At 65.4% G+C, this 16033-nt stretch overlaps 1 protein-coding gene across 4 annotated transcripts; it reads left to right on the forward strand.

Moving 5' to 3' along the window:
- The first annotated feature begins 4494 nt into the window (after positions 1-4494).
- On the forward strand, positions 4495-15628 carry ADAM11 (ADAM metallopeptidase domain 11). 4 transcript variants are annotated; one of them, XM_049799460.1, is made up of 26 exons: positions 4495-4670; positions 5926-6122; positions 7608-7684; positions 8066-8132; positions 8581-8666; positions 8757-8823; positions 8996-9044; positions 9147-9214; positions 9593-9667; positions 9752-9823; positions 10366-10532; positions 10609-10693; positions 10775-10865; positions 10976-11027; positions 11189-11288; positions 11603-11674; positions 11771-11863; positions 11986-12066; positions 12153-12203; positions 12935-12998; positions 13091-13190; positions 13267-13386; positions 13476-13644; positions 13727-13841; positions 14153-14243; positions 14809-15628. In XM_049799460.1, exons 1-26 carry the CDS (start codon positions 4613-4615, stop codon positions 14852-14854), a joined length of 2313 nt encoding a protein of 770 aa, XP_049655417.1. In that variant the 5' UTR covers positions 4495-4612; the 3' UTR covers positions 14855-15628. The 4 variants fall into 4 exon arrangements, with proteins under 4 accessions (XP_049655417.1, XP_049655415.1, XP_049655416.1 ...); XM_049799458.1 differs by having other exon boundaries at positions 8996-9214; XM_049799459.1 differs by having other exon boundaries at positions 10609-10865.
- Positions 15629-16033: the final 405 nt, after the last annotated feature.

The raw sequence follows: 16033 nt of genomic DNA on the forward strand, positions 1-16033 counted from the left end.
TGAGATCCTGCTCAGCTGTGCACTGGGTAAAACTTGTCTGGTGACCTAAGCATAACCAACTCAAAAATCTTGTGAAAAGTCCATCAGTAGAGGCTAGGTGATGACTGGGCAGAAACCTTGCTGGAAAGGATGTGCAGATGATGGTGGGCACCAGGCTGAATACAGGGCAGCAGTGGCTGTGGTCACATAACATCACCCTATGTGTGGTTTGTCCTAGGAATGTGGTTAGCAGGCTGTGGGAAGCTATTGTACCCAGTGCAGTGGTGGCCATGTGTGGGGTGGCCCCAGGTAAAGAGGGATGTGGAGAAACTGGAGAGCACTCATTGGAGACTATGGACCTTGCCTGGGCATGGGGCCAAGGAAAGATCATGGAGGCTGGGCTGGGCTGGCCTTGCCAAGAGGAGGCTGAGGAGGTCACTTCTTGAAGGACAGTTCCAAGTAGGATGGAGCCAACCTTTCAGTGGCGCCACGTGTCCCAAACTGGGGCTTCCAAGGTGCAGGTTGGGAAAAGTTCCCTGCCCAGGAGGGTGGGACAGCCCTGGGCCAGGCACCCAGAGCAGTGGGGTCTGTCTATTCTTGGAGATTTCTCAAGTCCTGAGTGAAGGACAACCATCCTACTTTGCTCAAGGCTTTAAGTGAAGCCCTGAGCAGCTGGATAAGGTAGCCTCGCTGTGAGCAGGAGGCCCGACCCTAGAGGCTTTAGAGTCCCTCCTGAGCTAAATAATTCTGCAGTGCAACAGCCAAACTCTAACTCTTCTTTACCTAATGAAGACTCTATACAGGTTATGAAGGGCTGAGCAAAGCTGCTGCAGGAGCTGAACCACACCAGGCATGGGACTCTGCTGTGGACCTGTCCCTGTAGCTGCTTGCTGTCCCAGCTGGAGGATAATCCCTGGAAGAGAGGTAGAAACAGGCTTGGTGCACAAACTAGCCAACATCTCGATGAGCTCCTTTGGAGGGAGACACCAGCTCTTCTGTGCCCCTCAGACAGCAGAGGGGTGACCTGGCCTGCAGGGTGAGCTAGAAATGGGTCCCTCCAGATCACTGGATGTGACCAAAACTCGAGGTGGTCAGTTGTCCCCTGCTGAGACTGGGTTACCTCATGGTAGCGTTGCTCAGTGGAGGAGACAGTGAGCTTCCCTGGGACGTTAGGAGAGATGGCATTAGGAGATCAGCTCGATGGGGGGTGACACTGGTTCACCAAGCCTGGCCCTTCTGTGGAAGGGAGAGGGAGCCCTGGTTGCTGCCTGCCCCCTCCTAATGTTGACCAGTGACCTACATCATGGGAGTCCCTGGTCTTGGGGACTATAGGAACAGCTTTGTGGACTTCAGGGACGCTTCAGACCTTGGGTCAGATGTTGTCACTGGAGATGTGCTTGCTGTCATCTGGTGTAGACCCCCTTCTGTGAAGCACTGATCCCCTTTGTCACTGTGGTCCTGAGGACCTCCAGGACAGTGCGGGGAGAGGTTGTCACCCTTGAGCTGGCAACCTTGCAGACCTCCCTGAGGTACGGAGCAGATGCTGGATCAACTGGGCTGTGCTCAATACCACAGGTTCCTCACCTTGTTGCTGCATTTGTGGCTAATTATTGCGTGGAGAAAGATAAAGGCCTGAGGGCAGCAGGTCACAGCTTCGAAGCCCTGCCTGCCCCATGCCAAGCTTCAGGGAGGGAGGTGTGGGGCTGCTCCAGGCAAGGTCTGCCCTGGAAGCGTCGGGAACTGCTGCAGCGTGGTCAAGGAGACAATCGGTGTTTCCTGGAGCCTGTTCCCTCATGCAGCTGTCTGACAAAACCAGCGTGGGAGATGCTTCCCCGCACACGTGTGTGCCAGCCCCCGTGCATGCGGTGTGGGGGGGATGCGGTGGGGGTGGATGTGAGCTCCCCCCCCCCCCCGAAGCTGAGCATGACCCCACAGCAGCTCCTCTCTGCCAAGACCAGGCTGAGACAGACCTGCCCCCCTTCCATCCCTGAGCTGCTGCAGGTTTCAGTTCGTTAAGTCTCTGCAAAGCGATGATAACAAGGTGAGCGGCAGAGCTTGGGGATGGGAAAGGAGGAGGGCTGGGGCTTATCCCCCTCCCTGCTCCCCAACCTCAGGCATGTCCTTGCCATGTCCTGCCCTCCCCTCCACCTCTAAATGCTTTTGCCCACCCCCCCCCACTTTTGCACAAAACTGTTGAAAACCAAAGCGGCCACTGTTAAGAAGGGTGTCAAGGTGTTTTTTGGCATGGGTGGAGAGGGGGCCCATTGCACCACCATGCTTAAAATACTCAACAAACTTCCTGGCAAGGCAAGCCTGGTGCTTTCACAGGTAGCTTTGAGCTGCCACGGGGTACGCAAAGGCTTTTGTCACCAGTGGGCATGTGAGTCCTGGGGGAAGAAGGGAGCACGTACAGGGGGTCTGGAGGAAGGCACTTAGAAAAGCAGAGGGTCCACAGGGAGAGGGGGGGGGACACACTGGTGTGGCTCCCTGATGCCCCATGGGGAGGGATTGGGTGCTGGCATGTGTAGGAAATCCTTTCCCTGGGTTCATCACAGCTGTGGGAAGTGCTAGGAGGAGGGGGGGGGGAGTGCAACGATGCCCCGGGGAGATGTGGGGAGCCCCCCAGGGTACTGTCTGCCCCAGGGAGGGAGCTGGAGGCTGATCTGAGGTGGCACAGGAGGGGTTTGGCTGGAGTGGTAATGGAAAATGGGTCACAGATTTAAATGTGGGATAAGTCATCCTGGAGGAGGGTGAGGGATCCAAAACTGGGGGTTCAGAACTGCTGGCTTGGTCTTTTGGGGGGGCTCTGGGGCCTTCCCAGGGCAGCCAGCCTCTGGGATGGGCTGGGGGACACCAATGTGCCTGAATTCCCCCACCGCTCTGGAGTACCGTGGTGGCTGAGCCGTGCCCCTCGTCCCCCAGTCAAACGCAGGCAGGGGCTGCCCATCGCCACCCCTGGGGACACCCAGCACCTGCCGGGGTATGGCCCTGAGCACCCCCAGGGAGCAGGAGGTTGGGGCTGATGATCTCCAGGAGGTCTCTGTCCCACCTCCGGTCCCCCCTCTGCGACAGAGGGATGAGTGTGTCCCCTGTGCTGGTCAGACTATCCATCATCTCAGGGCTCAGAGCCCCCGTGTGCCACTCAGGACAGTCCCTCCCGTGGGTGCCCCCAGCTGTGCTGCATCCCCCCATGGGGCTGGACATCACCCTCCCATAGTGCCGTACCCCTCCCATCCCGCAGCTGTGTCCTGCTGCAAGATCAATGGGTGTTTATTGGGGTTTTTTCCCAAAAAAATTGTTCTGTTATCCCCAGGTCGAGAATGTGACCTCGAGGCATCCCCCAAAATTGGGGCAACCCAAGAGGGGGTCCTTGTTTCTGGTACTTCCTGAGGGTTGTGCCTGGCTGTGGGTGGGGACCCCACAGCACCCAGCCTCCCACCCACCAGTAATGGACCAGGATTGACCCATTTCCCCAAGTGCCATGGGTGCTGGCACCCCTGTTTCAGCATCCTCCTGCAGGACCCTGGGCTCCATCCAGAGCTGGGGTCCTGCAGCAACACTGGCACTGGCTGGGGATCCAGGACCAGTTAAGGATGAAGTACCAGCTGGGGGGGGGGGGGAGGCTTGGTACTGGTTGGGGGGCTCCAGTCCCAGCTGGGGGGGACTCTGATAATGTCTGGGGGCCTGGTACCAGTTGGAAGCTCCAGTACTGTCGGGAAGGGCTCTGGTACTGGCTGGGGGCCCCAGTGCTAGCTGGGGGCCAGTTAGGGACTGGGACCAGTTAGGGACTTGGGACCAGCTGGGGGACTGGAGGGGCTCAGTATAGGCTGGGGGGGGGGGGGGGGGCAGTCCCAGCTGGAGGCTCCAATTCCAGCTGGGAGTCCAGAACTGGTATGGGAGGGTTTGGTACTGGCTGGGGGGCCAGTACTGGTGTGGGGATGTCCTGCACTGGGGGCGGGGGGGGGGACACGGTACTGGTGTGGGGATAGCCTGTACTGGGAGGGGAGGGAGGGGGGCAGATCTGGCTGGAAGGGGTCCAGTACTGGTGGGGAGTCCTGAACTGGCTGGGGGGGTGCAGTACTGGTTGGGGGAGGATGGGCAGTCTTCGGGGGGGGTCCAGTATGGACTGGGGGGGCTCCAGTACCGGTGGTCCTATACCGACTCGGGGGACTCTGGTACCAGCTAGTCTACTCCAATCCCACCTCGGGGAGGCTGAGTACTGCGGGGGGGGGGGGGAGGTCTCCGGTACCGGCTGGGGGTGGGTGATGCCGGCCGGGGGCTCCGGTGCCGCCGGTGCTGCAATGCCGCGGGGGTGCCAGCGGCGCTGCGGCAGCCGGGGCGGGCGGGAGGGGGGAGCCGGGACCGGGAAAGGGGGGAGGAGGGGGGGGGGGGGGAGCGGGGGCGGGGCGGGGCGGCCCCGGGGCGGGCGCTGCCGGTGCCGCTGCCGGCGCCGGTGCCGGTGGGCCCGGTGCCGTGCGCGCGTGCAGGGGGGTGGTTGGGGGGGGGGGGGGGGGGCGGGGGCGGCGCTCCCGGCCCGGCGGCCGCTCCCTGCCCGGCCCGGGGCGGAAGGACGGGCAGGACGGTCCCCGGTTCCGCGGGCCCGGCGCGGCCGCGCTCGGATTATGAGGGAACCATGAGCCCGCTGCGGGGCTGGCTGCTCGCCGCGCTCCTCTCGCTCACCCCGCGGGCAGGTAGGTTCCCGCTCCCGGTTCCCGCTTCGCTCCCGCCGTCGCCTCCCGGTTCCCGGCCCCCGGTTCCCCCGGCCCCGCCGCCGCTGCGGTTTTTTCGCTGCATCGACACATTTTTCCGCAGCGCCGCCCCGCAGCGCCCCGGGAGGGGCCGGGGCCTCGCCCCCCCCCCCCCCCCCCCCCCACCGCCCCGCAACCACCCGGCCCCGCACCTGCCGCCCCGCCGGGGGTGGCCCGGACCCGCACCCCTGTCCCCCGGGTGTCCCCGCGGGAGGTGTCCCGATGCCAGCCCTCCGTGTCCTCTCGGGAGGTGTCCCCATAGCAGCCGACTCCCCCCCCCCCCCCCCCCCCGCTTCGTGTCCCCTGGGTGTCCCCTCCGGGAGGTGTCCCCCCATAGCCGCCCCTTAGGTCCCCTCTGGGATGTGTCCCCGTGTCGGCTCCCCTGTCCCCTGGGTGTCCCCCGAGGAGATGTCCCCATAGCGGCCCTCCACGTCCGCCTTGGCATGTGTCCCCATAGCAGCCCTCTGGTGTCCCCTGGGTGTCCCCTCTGGAGGTGGCCCTACACCAGCCCTCCTGTCCCCTCGGTGTCCCCCCTGGGGGGTGTCCCCATAAAGGCCTTCCATGCCCCCTCAGGAGGTGTCCCAGTGGGTGATGGAGGGCTGGAAGAGGGACGTGTCCCCATCCCAGCCCCCCATATCCCCTGGACGTACCCTCAGGAGGTGTCCCCATCCCGGCCCTCCCTGTCCCCTGGACGTCCCCTCCGGGATGCGCTGCTGTGCCCAGACCTCCCCCCGCTTCCTCTAGGTGCAATGGCGTTTCTGGGTCCCCCGCGTCCCCTGGGTGCCCCCCTGTGGGATGCATCGCTTTACCAGCCACCCGTGTGCCCTGGTTGTCCCCTCCAGGACATGCCACTGTGTCCAAGGCCCCCTGAGCTTCCCCGCTCAGATGTGTCCCCATACTGGTCCCCCACATCCCCCAGGCACCCCTCAGCCCGTGCTTGCTGGGTGTCCCCTCCTGGACGCACCACAGTACCTGGGCGTCCCCCCCCATATCACCCGCCATCCACCCTGGGACATGTCCCCATACCCACCCTCCACGTCCCCTGGGTATTCCCTCCGGGACACGGGTGTCCCCTTGGGGATGCAGTGCCACACTTGGGTCACCCCAGAGCGCATCCCTATCCCCATCCCTCCTCATCCCCAGCCCCCGTGTCCCCAGCCGTCCCTGGGCCACCACAACCTGCTCCCCTCGCCCACAGGTCCCGCCGCGCAGGCCGGCTCGCTGCAGCGGAGGCTCCCCCGGGCTGGATGGCAGGACGGGCGGGTCGTTTCCCAAATCACCCACCCCAGCAGGCTGGTGGGGCACAGCTCGGGAGGAGAAGTCCAGAAGCATCAGCTGGACACCAGGGTCAGGAATGAGCCTGGAGGAGGAGGAGGAGGAGGAGGAGGAGGCCCTGTAAGTGAACCGCAACCCTCCCCATCTGCTCTCTTTTGGGGGTCCCCAGGTGGGTGGGCAGGTCCCCCGGCAGCTGCCTTGGCCGGCCTGGCTACACCCCAGCACGTGCGCGACCAACAGCGTCCTAAACCGGGGCCTTCATCCCCCTGGGGACCGTACCGCCGCCGTTCCCCTCCCCGGTGGGGCATCGATGTGTGCCGCGAAATCCCATTAAATCTGGGTACTGGGGATGCGCGTGCGGGTGTTAGGAGAGATGAAATGGGAGCGGGCAGGCAGCAGGCAGGCAGCAGGCAGGTCTCCTGCAGAATGAATGGGCTCATGGCTCTGGCGCCAGGGAGGATGGATCCAGGCCACGTGGGAGCAGCCCCACGCATCCGACCCGGTGCCATCCCCCAAACCGCAGCCGTTTTCCCACCCCGGGCTTGGTGCATCCATGCTGGCCGATGACCTTCACCCCGGGACCGGCGGCTGGTTTGCCTGGCATTTCGGGGAGCCGGCACGCACGTCCCATCCGGCACGGGGAGGGGGTTGATGCTTTCAAAGAGGCGGTGGCGGCTGTGGAGGCTGGCGCGCATCGATCCCCCCCATCCTTGCCGGATAAAAGGTGAAATAATGAGCTGCAATTGCCGCAAAGGTGATTTAAACCTGGCATTAAGTAAAACCACCGGATGCCGGAAAACGCCGGTGGGTGGCCGGGCCGCCGCCAGCGCTGGCGGGATTTTAGGGAGGTGTTAAGCCAGGGCATCGTGGGGGGGTGGAGCGGCTGCAGATCCTGGGGAATTTGGGGTTCAGTCCCAGCAGCGGCACTGGCAGAGCTCTGGTGAGCCTTTCCCGGCTGTGCCACCTGACTCGGTGGACACAGTCTTGGCCCAGGACGTCCCCTCCTCGGGGTGCTGCGTGGTGGCAAACGGGTCCTCGTCCCCATGTCACTGTCCTGAGCTGCGCGTGGGGTCTCAGTGAGGGGATGGGTCACCCCAGGAAAGGTTTGGCTTTCCCTGGCCACCATTTCCCCCCGGTGGAAAGCCCTGGGGCTCTTGGGGGACATGCTGGTGGTGATGGACTCTCACCCATGCAGCGAGTTTGCTGGGTCTCAGGCGGGCACCGCAGAGCACGGCTCCCGCTGCCGCCGGCAGGAATTAGGTCAGGAGCGATGGGCGCCGCAGGGCGGGTAAACACCGGCTCGGCACTGCCGCGGCTGAGCCGGGCCTGCTGGGGGTGGAGGTGATACTCTGGCAACCCCTACCCAAATATGCCTCCTGATGAGGTGGATGATGGGATGCAGGTGCCCTCGTGGCACTGCAGGAGTGATGATCTTGGGGCAAAAAACCAGCTTTTTTCCTTTACATTGAATTTTGGGAGGTTAAAAATAAAAGTGCACCTTTAGAGGCTGCATATTTGGGTTGGGGTTTTTTTTTTATTAGTTTAATTTTTAATTTTCTTTCGGGGGCTGGTGTGGGGGAGCTGACAGCTCCAGCTCTCTTGCAGGGGCTGCACCTGGCGCAGGTGAGCTTCGTGGTGCGCGCCTTCGGCTCAGCGTTCACCCTCGACCTCCAGCTGAACCAGTGAGCAGCTCCGGGGGTCCTGGCGGGGTGGGGGGCACCCACTGTGGGGCTGGGGCACGTGCCATGGGGCTGTCACTGTCCCCCGGCAGGAGGGAGGGGGTGGAGAAGTCCGGGGTCCCGGGGGACAGGGGTGGGTTGTGTGGAGCCATCCCAGCTCCAGTACCGGAGCTGAGTTGGGGGAGTGGGGGGGAAGGGGGGCCCGTGGGGTGCCAGCACCCTCCCAAAATGGGGGTTCCCGCACTGGGATGATGCCACGTGCGTGGGTGGGTGCACAATGAGGGTGCTGCCGGCAGGGCCATGGCTGCTGCCATCTCCCTCCTCCTCTTCTTCCTCTTCTTCCCCACCGCTGTGGCCTCTCACTCCCCCACCTGATCCCGGCAGCCACCTCCTCGCATCCCACTACGTGGAGCGGCACGTCGGCACGGGCAGCAACAGCAGCCATAGCACGGTAAGCTGCGTGCCGCGCCGTGCCGTGCCAGCTCTGGGGTCACGGTGGCAAATCTGTAACTCCAGCAGAAATCCGGGAGTGGCCACCAGCAGCTCAGCATCTCCACCGGGGTGGTCGTGGGATGCCGCCCCTGCCCCTGGGGTGCCCGAGCATCGGGGTGCTGCCCCGGTGGGGGATGGGGGGATGCATCTCATGTGGGTGCCGGTGATGGGTGGTCCCCAGGATGCTTTGGCACACACTGCCAGCCTTACCCCAGGCACTGGTGCTGTGGGTACCAGGCGCACCCGAAGGGTGAGGGGCAGCGAACCCCAGAGCCACCAGCCTGGAGGTGCGGGCTCCTGGGGATGCTGGTGAGGGGGGGCAGCTGCCTGCGCAGCAGCGGGCAGGATGGGACCCAGGGGCAGGGGCAGGGTCCAGCTGGCTCAGCCGCCTCTCCCCGCTCTGGCAGGGCGCGGGGGAGCACTGCTACTACCAGGGCCGGATCCGGGGGCAGCCCTACTCCTTTGTGGCTCTCTCCAGTTGCCACGGCCTTCGGTGAGTACCCCCCGTCACTGGGTGGGCCGAAAGGGGGACTGTGGGGGGGGCTGCACCCCTCTGCAACCTGTCACCCCCCTCTCTTTGCAGCGGGGTCTTCTCAGACAGCCGAGCCACCTACCTGATCGAGCCCCAGGTGGGCGTTGAGCACGGGCAGGTGAGTGGTGGCACCGGGACCCGCCATGTGCCTGCCTCAGTTTCCCTCCCCACTGCAGCATTACAGGTCTGGCTGCGGCTCGGGGACAGCCTTGGGGACTCAGGGACGTGGCGGTCCCCCTTCCACGCTGTCACGTCCATGTGTGGCTGTGACACTCGTCTCCCCATGGCAGGGCCTTCGACCACACGTCATCCAGCGTGTCCCCAGCTGTGCCGGACCGGGTGAGCCTTTGCACAGAGCCGGCGCTCGTCCCCCAGGACTGGTGACTGTGGCCCCGGTGGCCCCGTGTCCTGTGCCCCGCCAGCTCTGTCCCTTCCCTCCAGGCTGCCTCTTCCCTGCGCTGAACCAGCCCATCGCGGGTGGGTTACCAAAGCTGCGGCGGCGGCGGCAGGTTAGCAGGGACAATGGGGGACATGGGGCAGGGGACAAGGACGCTTGACCCCAGTTGGTGTCTGGCTGCCGGCTCAGCCTTGCTAGGATGGCCGCCTGCCCATGGCACAGCTCTGCCGCGGGTGCAGCCGGGCTGGTTTGTGAGTGCTGGGGATGTGTTTGCAGGACGATGCTCCTGCGTGGGCTCGGGGATGCCCTGGGGACCCACTGGCAATGCTGGGGGGGATCCACCCCGAGGCCACCCAGGCGGCATTCCCCACCTCCATGCATCCCAACTATCCCTCACGAGCAGCCACAAAAGGGGTTAAAAAGCCCCTTCGCTGGGGCTCGGCAGGTAGATCCTGCCGGAGCTGGCTCAGCTGTGGGCTCCCGCCGGCAGGTACGCCGAGCCCAGCACACGGTTCACAGTGAGACCAAGTACATCGAGCTGGCGGTGGTGAATGACCATCAGCTGGTAAGCACGGGGGGTCCTGGGGCTAGTGGGGTGGGGGGTCAGGGTGGCCCCCCTGGCCCAACCTGGCCCCTGGTGCCCCCCCAGTTCCTGCAGCTCCGCAAGTCTGTGGTTCTCACCAGCAACTTCGCCAAGTCCGTGGTCAACCTGGCAGACATGGTGAGAGGGTTTGTCCCTGGGTTGTCTCTGGGGGACGTTGTCCCAAAGGAGTCGTCCCCAGCACCTGGTGGGTTTGTCCATGGGAGGTTTGTCCCACTGAGGGTTTGCCCTTGAGGGGACTGTCCCCAGTAGCTGGTGGGTTTGTCCCAAGGGAGTTTGTCCCTGGTTCCTGCTGGGTTTGTCCCAGGGGGAGGGGGGGGGGTGTGTCCCTTGGGAGTTTGTCCCCCAGGGGGTTTGTCCCACTGGTTTTTTTATTGCTGTTTGTCCCCAGGGGATTGTCCCGGGGGGGGGGTTGGGTGTTGTGCCCAGCTCCTGGGGGATTTGCCCCCAGGGAGTTTGTCTTCAGGGGGTTTGTCCCTGATGCCTGGTGGGTTTGTCCCTGGGAGGGTTGTCCCCGGGTGGGATTGTCCCCAGCAGGTCAGTCCCTGGCACCTGATGGGTTTGTCTCTGGGGCTTTGCCCCCCAGGGGTTTGTCACTGGTAGCTGGTGGGTTTGTCCTGGGGAGGATTGTCATCCTCAGCGCTGTCCCCTCATCCCCACAGATCTACAAGGAGCAGCTCAACACCCGCATCGTGCTGGTGGCCATGGAGACGTGGGCCTCGGAAGACCGGATCCGGATGGGGGAAGACTCCCTGGAAACCCTGAACGAGTTCGTGAAGTACCGGCGCGAGGGGCCGGCGGAGCAGAGTGACACCGTCCACCTCTTCTCGTGAGCATCGCAGCCGCGTCACCTCCCCGGGGACGGGAGCTGCCATCCCCCGTCCCCACCGTCCTCTTCCTCGCAGGGGTCGGACGTTTCAGAGCAGCCGCAGTGGCACCGCCTTCGTGGGGGGCATCTGCTCGCCTGCCCGCGCCGGGGGCGTCAACGAGGTGAGTGGGGTGAGAGCCCCCATGAGAGCGGGCTGGGAATGGGGGGGTCCCTCCGGTGACTCCCCCGTCCCTCCCGTGCAGTACGGCAACGTGGCAGCCATGGCGGTGACGCTGGCGCAGACGCTGGGGCAGAACGTGGGCATGATGTGGAACAAGCACCGCACGGCCGCAGGTACCTGCCACCCCCATGGGAGCGGGATGGGGACGCTGTGGGGACACTGCGGGGACACCAAGCCGGCAGCCGGACAGCCGGCACCCCCAGCCCGTCTCCTCTCCTCCCAGGGGACTGCCGGTGTCCGGACTCGTGGCTGGGCTGCATCATGGAGGACACAGGGTGGGTGCCCGCTAAGGGTGGCACTGCCATCGTTCCCCACATGCCTTGTGTCACCGGTGGGGACATCGCTGAGGCTCCTGCCCCGTTTTGGGTGACCAGCCGTGCCTGGCGATGCCACCCAGGGGGGGTACAGGGGGGTGACGGTGGCCCCCGCCCCGCAGGTACTACCTCCCGCGGAAGTTCTCCCGCTGCAGCATTGATGAGTACAACCAGTTCCTGCAGGACGGCGGCGGCAGCTGCCTCTTCAACAAACCCCTGAAGGTAACGGGCCCCCCCTGACCCTCCGAGCCCCGGGGGAGCGATGCCCCTGGGGCAGCTCCGAGGGTCCCTTGGGACTTGCGGTCTCCCCCAGCCCTTGCCACGTCCAAGGTAACAGTGCCAGCACCAAACCCGGTGTCCCCGGCAGGGAACAGAGCTGGACCCTCACGCTTGATGGCAAAAAGCAAGCAGTGTCGGTATCCTGCTGTTCCCCTGGGGATGCGATGCCCTTTTTTTGGGGGGGGGGGGCTTGTGGCAACACCCTGCTTGGGGACACTCCCAGTAGCTCTTGCTTCCCCCCACCTTGATCCTGGCAGCTCCTGGACCCTCCGGAGTGCGGCAACGGCTTCGTGGAGGCAGGAGAGGAGTGCGACTGCGGCTCGCTGGCGGTGAGTGGGGACCAGGGTCTGCTCGCCGCGGCCTTGCCCGGGGGCTACCGGCATTGCCGGGTGGCTGACGTGCCACGCCGGCTGCTGTCCCGGCAGGAGTGCGCGAAGAGCGGGGGAAACTGCTGCAAGAAGTGCACGCTGACCCACGACGCCATGTGCAGCGACGGGCTCTGCTGCAAAGGCTGCAAGGTGTGGGGCCGGGGGGGGTGGGGGGGGCCAGATCTGGCATCTCACGGGGTCAGATCCAGCGAGCTGCCAGGGTTCCTGTGCCGTGGGCTCCTGATGTGGTGGCTTCATCCCCCCGGGTGCAGTATGAGCCGCGTGGCGTGTCCTGCCGGGAGGCCGTGAACGAGTGCGACATTCCCGAGACCTGCACTGGGGACTCCAGCCAGGTGAGCTGGGCTGGGAGGGGGAGGAGCGGGGGGACGCGTTTCGGGGCCATGTGGCATCACCCGTCCTCTTCTCCATGTCCCCCCAGTGTCCCCCCAACCTCCACAAGCTGGATGGCTACTTCTGTGAAAACGAGCAGGTGAGTCCAGCCCGGCATGGTGGGACACAGCCGTGGGGCTCGAGCATGTCCCGTGAGCTCAGGCACATTCCCGTGGGACTCTGGCATGTCCCATGGGGTTGGACACATCCCTTGGGCTCCAGCATGTCCCTGTAGACTCCAGCATCCTGTGCTTGGGCATGTCAGCAATCGCAGCTGCGGCTGAGCCACACACACATGCACAGATGTAGGGTTTGGGGGCAGCTGGCTCCTGCAGTAGCCGGGGTCCCTGGGATGTGCAAGCCCTCCCCATGCAGCGGTTCATCATCCCAGCGCTGTGCAAACCCGGGCTGTGGTCCCTGTGCCACACACACCTTCCCGTGTGTCTGTGTGCACGCATGGCTGTGGCCCCAGCACGTTGTAATTTTTCCTGTCCGTGTGCTGCTTCCTTGTGCACGGGCACCTGCAGCGATGGCCCGTGCGAGCCTCCCTCATCCACGTGCATCTGCAGCCATGGGCCGTGCAAACCTTTCACACACACGCGTGCATGGCTCCCTGTGCCCCAAAAACTGTCCCATGGCTGTGCACACACGTGGCTCCCTGGTCCCCGTGAACCTGCCACCTGCCCGTACAGCCGGGGTGGTGGTCCCAGGGCCAAGCACGTGTGTGATGGTGGTGGTGGTGGGGTCATTGTCCTCGCACCACCTCCGTGTCCATGCACGCACGTGTGCAAGCCCCTCCCCAGCCCTGTGACCCCTCTCCCTGTTCCCCAGGGACGATGCTACGGCGGGCGCTGCAAAACCAGAGACCGGCAGTGCAACGCGCTGTGGGGCCGCAGTAAGTGCCAGCCCCGGGGTGGCTTTGCCAGGGCAAGGGGGGGGGGGGGGGGGTCAGCGGGTGACAAGCAGGTGACACCCATTTTCTCCCAGGCTCGGCCGAGCGCTTCTGCTATGAGAAGCTCAACGTGGAGGGGACCGAGAGGGGCAACTGCGGGCGCGAGGGTCTGGGCTGGCTGCAGTGCAACAAGCAGTGAGTGAGCCTCGTCCCCCGTGTCCCCCGCCGGGTGCCAGCTGCCCCCACCGGTGATGCCACCAGTGCCTTGCAGGGACGTCCTCTGCGGCTTCCTCCTCTGCGCCAACATCTCGGGCACACCCCGGCTGGGCGAGCTCAGCGGTGAGATCGCCACCACCACCTTCTTCCACCAAAACCGCTACGTGGACTGCAGGTGGGTGCCACCGCCGTGGGGACAGGGATGTCCCTGGGTGCGTGTGTGTGGGGGTCCTGGTGTCACCCGCTCTCGCCATCCTGGCACAGGGGAGGCCACGTGCAGCTGGTGGACGGCTCGGACCTGAGCTACGTGGAGGACGGGACGCCCTGCGGGCCCGGCATGCTGTGTCTCGACCGCAAATGCCTTCCAGCCACGGCCTTTAACTTCAGCTCCTGCCCCGGCAGCTGGGACGGGAAGATCTGCTTCGACCATGGGGTGAGGGACACGGGAGGGGGGGACAAAGGGGACCCAGGGGGGTGTCGCAGCAGAGTGGAGGGGTGACACCGTGCCCTCGCAGGTTTGCAGCAATGAGGGCAAGTGCATCTGCCGGGCCGAGTGGACGGGGAAGGACTGCAGCGTCTATGATCCCATCCCCGAGCCGAAGCCAACGGGGGAGACTGAGCGATACAAGGGTCCGTGCGCCCCGTGGGGGGGTGGGGGGGATGGGACAGGACGGGCTCTCCGTGCCCCTGCCGTCCCTGGTCCCCACGGGCTGGGACATCCCGCTTTGTCCCCAGTCATCCCCTGGGAGTCCAGTGTCACCACCACCCCCCCCCCCCGCCCTGGTGCTGTGGCCCCGCTGGGCACAGCTGGGTCTTGTCCCCCCCTCCAGGTCCCCACAGTGCTGGGGCTGCCCTGGGGCTGTGTCCTCATGTCATGTGTGTCCCCCCCACCCCCACTGATGTGTGTCCCTGTTCCCTTTTCCCTTTCCCCTCTGTCACAGGTCCCAGTGGCACCAATATCATTATCGGCTCCATCGCGGGGGCCGTGCTGGTGGCTGCCATCGTCCTAGGGGGGACAGGCTGGGGATTTAAGTAAGCAGCCGCCGCGTGGCTCGTCCCCTTCCGCTGCCGGCACCATCACCGGCCACGTCCCCCCACGCACCGTCACCGTGCCAGGGCCAGGGCCAGGCCCCTGCCCTCCTGGGGACACCCCAGGCACCCCTGGGTGGGGGCACCTCCAGCCCCCCCCCCCCCCCCCCCGTCAGCTGGACATCACCTGCAGCGTGGTGGTCCCCTGGGGGCTGGGGATGCCCGGTCCCCTTGTCCCAGCCCCTGCCTGATCCCCTGGCCCTGCCTGCCCTTGCCTGCATGTGGCATTGGGGGTTCGCTGTCACCCTGACCCCTTGCTCAGTCCTGGCCCCATCTGTCCCCAAGCATGGGGTGTCAGGGTGGGGGCTGTGTCGGTGACCCCCCCCCCCCCCCCGGTGTGTGTGTGTGTATGTGTGTGTGTGCTCCTGCCTGGCACTGGGACACGTCTGCTGCCTGTGGGACCAGGGACACTGGGGGGGGTGGGTGACACACACACACTGGGGGTGACAAGCGGGGACAGGGGGGGTGGCACTAATGCTCCTCTCCTCTCCCCCTGCCACCCCCCAAGGAACATCCGCCGAGGAAGGTACGACCCGGCGCAGCAGGGAGTGTAACCGTCCCCCCCCATCGTCTCCTCCTCGTCACCGTCACTGTCACCGTCACCGTCCGGCAGCCTGACGGCGTGGGAGCCCCCACCGGGCCGGGCCCGTCTGTCCGTGTCGCTGTGTGTCCGGCCGTGCTGTCTCCATCTCTGTGCCCCCACAGCTGAAAAGAGACGGTGGTTGGGGGGGGGGGGGGTCTGGCAGCAGCCCCCCCGATGCTGGCTCTTTTCAGCTCAGTGTCCCCCCATGTGTCGTCCCCCCCCTGTGTCACAGCCCCGCACTAAACGTACCCCACTTCTGTGTTGCAGGTCTGGGGGGGCCTGAGCGGGGCTGCTCTGCCTCCCCCCCCCCCAGCACCTCATTAACAGCAATTAAACGGGGCGCCGCTGCCGAGAGTCCGGCCGAGGAGGAGAGCGGGGGGGGGGCAGCACTCGGGACCACCCCCCCCCCCCCCGACCCCCACCACACCACCACGAATGTATGGGCCCCCCCGGCCCCTGCCCTGGGGCCAGCGGCACTCCCAGCACTGGGATGAATGTACCTGCAGGGGCAAGCAGGGACCCCCAGCCCCACATCCCCCCCCCCCCCCCATCAGCATCTTCCAGCTTTGGGGCCTCAGTCCCCCAAATGGCAGGCCAGTACCCCAGGATGAGGCCAGTATACCCCAGGACCAGGCTAGCACCCTGCCCCAGTGCAGGGCCTGGGCATTGTGTCCCCCCCCAACCCAGATGCCAGGTCTGGGATGGGTTCCATAGGGGCCAGGTCTGCAGCTCCAGATGTGCCCCCCCCCCCCCCAAGCAGCTCAGCAGCCCCCAATCTGGGGCAAGTCCCCCCAAACTCTTCCCCTGCCCCCAAATGTCATGGCTGCACCTACCCAGCCATGGGACCCCGAGGTCCCCAGCGGTGGGGACCAGCACCCATGGGTACCATGCTGTCTCTCTGGCAGGGACTGCCCCCCAGCTTCCCCAGCTCAGACAGCTGAACCCCAAACTGGTGGCACTGGGGGGGGGGGGCGGAGGGGCAGGTGACAGCAGGGCCCACCCTGGGGGCTGGGGTATGGGGTGAGCCCCGGGCTGGTGGCACACAGGGCTGCTTGGTGGGTGGCACATGTCACCTCAGCCCCATGGCAGGCTGGTGGCATCTGTCATCCCCCACCCCCACCCCCCCCCCCCCAGCAGGCTCATGCACAGC

This window comes from Accipiter gentilis, chromosome 5, assembly GCF_929443795.1.
Source record: "Accipiter gentilis chromosome 5, bAccGen1.1, whole genome shotgun sequence".
NCBI lineage: Eukaryota > Metazoa > Chordata > Aves > Accipitriformes > Accipitridae > Astur > Astur gentilis.